The sequence below is a fragment of the Pteropus vampyrus genome, unplaced genomic scaffold, assembly GCF_000151845.1.
Source record: "Pteropus vampyrus isolate Shadow unplaced genomic scaffold, Pvam_2.0 Scaffold6, whole genome shotgun sequence".
In the NCBI taxonomy this organism is placed as follows: domain Eukaryota; kingdom Metazoa; phylum Chordata; class Mammalia; order Chiroptera; family Pteropodidae; genus Pteropus; species Pteropus vampyrus.
In genome coordinates, this window is record NW_011888787.1 from 312,117 (window position 1) to 318,754 (window position 6,638).

At 40.8% G+C, this 6,638-nt stretch overlaps 1 protein-coding gene across 3 annotated transcripts in view; it reads right to left on the bottom strand.

The window, feature by feature from the left end:
• The window catches only part of LOC105296235 (Golgi pH regulator), a 42,076-nt gene that overhangs the window by 26,428 nt on the left and 9,010 nt on the right, over positions 1 to 6,638 (bottom strand). For 2 of the 3 annotated variants that reach the window (XM_011366232.2, XM_023535204.1), the window contains exons 3-4: positions 5,599 to 5,702; positions 467 to 573 (exon numbers count right to left, since the gene is read on the bottom strand). In XM_011366232.2, the coding sequence (XP_011364534.1) occupies positions 467 to 573; positions 5,599 to 5,702 (211 nt within the window). The remainder of the gene's footprint in view (positions 1 to 466; positions 574 to 5,598; positions 5,703 to 6,638) is intronic. The other variant, XM_023535205.1, reaches the window with a different exon arrangement.

Consider the following 6,638-nt stretch of genomic DNA (forward strand, 5'->3'; position numbering starts at 1 on the left):
AGAAATACATAAAAGTCAACCATAAGAGACAGGAAAAAAGCAGTCGCTGTTTATGGACTAGAAGGAGGAGACAAGACCGTTAGGTTAAATAGATACACGTCTCAGAGCCTGCTCTACTTGAAGATACGAGGTTGTGCTAATTAATATTTGGCTGACTCCTTGACAAATGAGCGATGGAACACTACTAATCTTAAGAGAAAGCACCTTACCACCTGAGACATCTGGCTGAAATTAAGATGTGGGCTGAGTTAAGAGAGACAATCTAATAGAAACTGAAACAAAACCGTGGCAGGACAAATAACCTTATAATTTTTTTTTTGTGCCAACCTTTTTAAGATGATGTGTGTGAGATGCCCCACAAGCAACAGTAGCTACTAAAAGTAAGGTGGCAACGAAGCTCTCCACGGTCCGAATCCTCAAGAATACGCGTCTCCCGTGTGCCAACACGAGAGGCCACAGTACTCACGCAGTCGGATGTTGCTCACGATAAAATAGCCGATGTAAAAAGGCACCGTGAAAACCAGGACCAGCAGGATCACACACAGGTTCACCTTCCAGTGAAAGTAGCGGGAGCTGAAACAAGCATCAAAGGCCATCACCAGGCGGGAGGGGCGGCGACTTTCAGTCCCCCTGGCCGACCAAAGGGTCTCCTGCTCTGAGAACTCCGTACTGAATACATCCTATCCAATAAGTCAACAGCAGACAGGATGTCACTGTCCGCTCATTTATGGATTAAAAAATATAAAGTTCTGAAAGGTACCCCAGGTCATCTTAACCTCCTAAAATTGCACTTATTAAAATGAGAATGTCAGTGTTCTAGTTATATTCATAGGCAATGTATAGTAACATCTGTCAACGTTTACTCTTACGAGCAGAATGATCACAGTTTCTCTCCGTTGGGAGTCTTGTTCCGATATAAGAATTAAAAGAAAATAAATGTTAACAGTAACATGTGCAATGAAGACTCAGAAATACTTCTTTTATCCCCTCGCTATAATTAAACACCTGATTTGTGTGACTACTTTATTATTGCATATGATATTTTATTTATTAAAATATTTTTCGGATTTTAATAATTTTATTGAGATATAATTCACCATTTAAAGCGTTCAATTTGATGGTTTTTAGTACATTCACAGAATTGTGCAACCGTTGCCATGATTAACTTTATGTTTTCATCACTCCCCTTCCCTTCTGACCTCCCGGGCCGTAGGAATCAGCAGTATACCTTCTGTCTTTATGGATTTGCCTATTCTGGACATTTAATATATAGGGAATAATACAATATATGGCGTTTTGTGACTGGCTTCCTTCCCTTAACATAATTTTTTCAAGGCTCATCCATGTTGTAGCATCTCTCAATATTTTCTTCCTTTTTGTGGCCTAATAATATTCGTTCCACTGTATGGGTATACCATATTTCGTTAATCCATTCATTAGTTTACGGACATTTGGGTTGTTTTTACTTTTTAGTTTTTATGAATAGCAACGCTCTGAAGATTTGTGTACAAGTTTTTGTGTGGACATGTTTTCAGTTTGCTTTAGACACACACCCAGGAGCGGAATTGCTGAGTCATATGATAACTGTTTAATTTTCTGAGGACTGCCACTGTTTTTCAAAGTGGCCGTACTGTTTTACATTCTCCCCAGCAGTGTATTAGAGTATCAGTTTCTCCACAGCTTCACCAACATTTGTTATTCTTTTTGATTATCCATCCTGGTGGGTGTAGAGTGGTGTCACATTGTGGTTGTGATTTGCATCTCCCTGATGGCTAATATGTGGAACATCTTTTCACGTGCTTATTGGCCATTTGTATTTCTTATTTGGAGAAATGCCTATTCGGATCTTTTGTCCATTTTCAATTGTGTTATTTGCCTTTTTATAATTGAGTTGTAAGAGTTTTTTTTACATATCATAGATAAAAGTCCCTTATCAGATAGATGGTTTACAATAATTTTCTCCCATTCTTTGGATATCTGTTTACTTTCTTGATGGTATCCTTTGTATTTATTTTAAATTTACTCATACTTAGGCCTTGTTTCAAAAAAAGTTAAGTGGTTAAGTGGCATATGAGGATATATAAAATACAAGATGATAAACTATAAGGAAATAAAAAAGAGGAAAAAAAAACAGTAAAAGACAGGTAAAATATCAGGCCAAGTTTGATGGCTATTAAGAAAATGTACACCATGGAGTTCTAGAAACTCGCTATGGGTGGGTCATAAATTTAACTTTAAGTTTTCCAAAAGTTGATATGAAATAGAAAATTTGATCAGTTAGATAAATCAGTGTCTGTAAGAAACACAAACCAATTGCTTAAAGGAAAAACAATTATTCCTGATTTCTTATTATTACTAAATTATTACCAAGATCGCAATGGAAATTTTCCAAAGATTTCATAAAGAAGAAAAGGTGAGAGCAACGAGCAACGTCTGCAACATCCTTTCCAGAGAGACACCGAGTTCCAGAGGGCCGTTTCGTACTCCTTCCGCTCAGCGTAGATGGCAGGAAGCAGAAACGAAGAGCTACTCGGGGAGGCTGCCTTCGGGAGGCCAAGGCTGTCTAGTCCAGATGTACAGACAGCTCTTTGCTCATCTGGACTGAACCAGAGAAACGAACAAGCTGCACATCCTCCAGGCAATCCCATCTCGCATTTCAGCTAAGCTTCTGGAAGAAGGAGGGCAATGACAAACGCAATCCACACTGCCCGCTGAAAGCAAACCATGTATTTTAACTACTTTTTGAGCTGAGGGTAAAGTGACATTCTTTTGAGAGAATTAAGGATCCTAACGATAATACATTTGAACGGGAGGCTATACCACTTTTGCTCAGAGATGAGTCGAAAGAATACTTTTGGTCGGGGCCAAGACTCGCCTTTGAAAACTACTGTGAATGCAGTCAGTGCACAGACATAATGCGTGATCGAGGTTCATCTTCCTGTTATGCAGGAGGGCCATATGTTAGCATGGAAAAAATAAGTGTAACTGAAGACATATCTCAGCCTACACACATCCAACTCTCAAAAGAGCACCCCAAGAACCAGATTTTTGCAATGATACTACCCTATACTGAGAAAAATACGCCAAAGTAGCAGAGTGATGTATCTTACTACATGGGATTATTAATTATAAATGAGTTAAAAGTTGGGAGACATCATCTACCAAAAAAATTTATGTTGGTTTTGTTTTGTTTCTTTATTCATTATTTTTACATTCGAGTTAGTAAATTTACTTCTCAGGGGGATACAGGCTAGCAATTCTTTTCTTTCATTTATGGTGACATTGGCTAATGAAATCCAATAAGTTTCAGCTGTACACTTTAACGGTAAGGCATGTATATATTTACACTGTGTCACCTCTCATAGTTAGATTTCTGTCACCACATATTTGACCCCCTTCACCCCATCTACCTTCCCCCTCCCCTAACCCCCTACCCTCTGGTAACCACTAGTCTATAGTCCATGTCCATGAGTCTCTGTTTGTCCTGTCTATTTTTGCTTTTAGATTTATATCCCACATATAAGTGATATCAAGTGATTTTCAACTTTTTCTGTTTGGCTAATTTCACTTAGCATGATTATCTCGAGGTCCATCCATGTTGTCACACATGGCAGTATTTCATCTCTTCTTATGGTTGAGTAATATTCCATTGTACATACGTACCACAGCTTCTTTAGCCAATCATCTATCATAGGACACTTCGGTTGCTTCCATGTCCTGGCCACTGTGAATAATGCTGCTACGAACATCAGTGTGCAAGTATCTTTTTGGATATGGGTTTTCAAGTCTTTGGGGTAAATACTCAGTAAAGGTCTCTCTTTAGCCTGTTGCAAAAGAGATGCTTTTCTTTTGGTTTCCAGTAGGTGGCGTCTAAGCTTTCTGGATCTCTGCTTTATATAAAGCCTTAATGCCTTATTTTCCCTTGTCGATGTTTAATCGCGCTCACTACCCTCAGTCTCAGTCCCTGTCAGCAGTGTTAGTGACGGTTCCAGTAGCGTTTGCTCAGATTCCCTGGGGCTCTGTGGTGTCCGGTCTCGGAGAGTATGGGGGGAGGGCCCCTCCGGGTTGGGGGTTGGGGGCTGCAGCTCAGCCTCGGTTTTGCAACTGCGGCTGGTAAAAATCAACTGTTGTTTCTCTGCGTCCTGCTTCTCTGCTTTCTACCCCGATGACTGGGCCCTGCTGCCGGCCGCGGGGAGCTCACGCTCTCCCAGGCAGGGCTGTTCAGGGACCTCGCTGCTCCTTCTCCCGGCCCGCTCCTCCTGCAGGGCGCTCGGGCTGCGAGAGGCAGCTTCTTTGTTTCTTCCAGTTCACCGCCCGACACCCGGTAGCTCTTATGAGCAGATCCCACGCTCAGACGAGTTGGTGTGCAGTTTGGGTGTGTTTTTTTGAGTTTTAGATGTTCAATTCATTGTTGTTTCAAGGGGAGAGATCTGGGGACGTCTCTCACTCTGCCATGTTTCTCCAAACTCATTCTGGTTTTAGAATATCTGCGCCGTAGTCCTTCTACCATGACTGAGATCGGGGGCCAGCCACGCCCATCTGCCAACGTGCTGCCCATGGCTGCTTTCACTGTGATAGAACTGTACAGCCCATAAAACCTAAAATATTTACTCTCTGGTCCTTTTAAAAAAACTTTGCCAATTCTGCTTAGATAGCAGTGCAACTTCTAGGCTGTGATAATAAAATTTAATAACTATCATGTAAGATAGCACTGGCTTATTATCTAGTCACAGAATCTGTATTCAGCTCATCCTAGAAAGGTTTAGATGATTAAAAAACAAGTTGAAAAGTAGGAGAGACAGAACATATTCTGGTTTTACCACACTATAATTCTTAGTTTATTGATCAAGAGACCATAATTACCAACTCTGATTCTCACAAAAGGAACCTGAGAATACAGTCTCTCTGTAAGTCTCAAGCATCAGGGGCCTGTAATGAGTCAGACAGCTCAGCTCAGCACCGATTCCCGACGACAGAGTCACATGCCATTTTATTCTTAATAGCTGATGTCCTCTACAAACAAACGGAGGCCTAAAAAACTTCAAGCTAGCAGTTTAACAAGGAAGATATATTTGGAGTAGACTGTTTAATAAATTAACAAGTATGTTTCTAGAGGGGAATAGGATTTGCTTTTAAAAAATCCTTAAAGAACATTCTAAGGTCGGCTAGACTTGACCATGCCTGTGAAATCAACTAAGTTATGAAGTGGAGTTCAGTCTTCACAGAAGCCCTTAACTAGCTCTGGAGAATTCTGCTCTTTTCAATCAGCAGAACGATGTGGAGGGCTATTACTGGGATTCATTTAGAAAATAGCCCGAGAAAAAGAAAATTTCTAGGAGTGAAGCCTGGGACCTAGGCTCTCATAGCCTCTTTCTCAATTAGTATTTCAGAGCTAAAGGGCAGACTTTTTTTCCTGCTATTTCCCAATCTTTGTCAAACCAGTTACTAGGTGGTTGGGATCCATAGTAAATGTTATCACTGAGATCAAACTGACCACCCGGTGGATTTTTTCAGCTATGGGATCCAAGACAGTCTTTTACTGCAAAGAAAGTCACATAGGTCTCTTCAAGAGGAAAGCTACTTAGTACCCTTACTTACCTGCTATTCAATACTCCTAAGATTTCAAAGATGATAAGCTCAAACATGGTGCAAGAAAATGCAAAAGTCACAGAGAAGATCACCTGTACGACATACTGACGCACCTGTTAAAAGCCAAGTAGAGACTAAGAGTCACTTCCTTGTTTGAAATACTAGATTGATAATCTTCTGGTTACAAGTCAGAAAACTTATTTTGAAGGAATTCTCAAGTCACTGGAAACAGGGCCACAACTGTAAGCTGCCTGGAGCTACAGAAATGGATGGAAGCAAGTGGTGCTCCTGGACCACGGCTCACTGTTACCGTCACCCTCTTGTGGACAGAGAATTTAAGGCCCAAGAAAATGAAGTGACGGGGTCATAAGTAGACTTAGAATTCCTGATGCACACTGACGAAAAATATGACAGATTTATATATGCAGGTTAGAGCTAAAAGGGTTTCTTCAACACTCTGCAGGACTTGGACCAGTTCTGGAACCTCCCCCGGGAGGCTTTAAAGGATTGAGCAGAATGAAAGCTCTAGAATCCTGGGCTCTTTCAGATAACAACCCAGACTCCCTGGGGAGGTCTAATGGAGAATATCCTAGAAATGACCCCAAAGTAGTCCATAACCACTGAGCTTATTACTAAGCGAGTAGGGTTAACTAGGAAATGTCCAGTATAGGGAGGCATTTTTCTGAATTCGAGGTTTAAGATAAGAACCAGACCAGCCTTAGGATTTTGGTATTAACTTAGGATGTGAGATCGGTCATGTAACACTGAAGGCCAGATATCCAAATGATCAGGAACATTTATGAGACATCGTAAGTTAAATTCTCTCCCAAAGAATAACTCTGCTATTGGTGTATATACTGAGATGATCGAGGCAGGACATTGCCTGCCCCTGGCTTCTGGCTATACATGATTTGTCTTAAAAAAAAAAAAAAAAAAACAAGTTCATAGCCCAATGAAAACTCAGTGAGCATTTTGGCATGAGAGAGAGAAAAATCAGGATGGGAAAAAAAAATGGCATAGGTGATAGAGGCTCTGTCCATCCCTCTGGC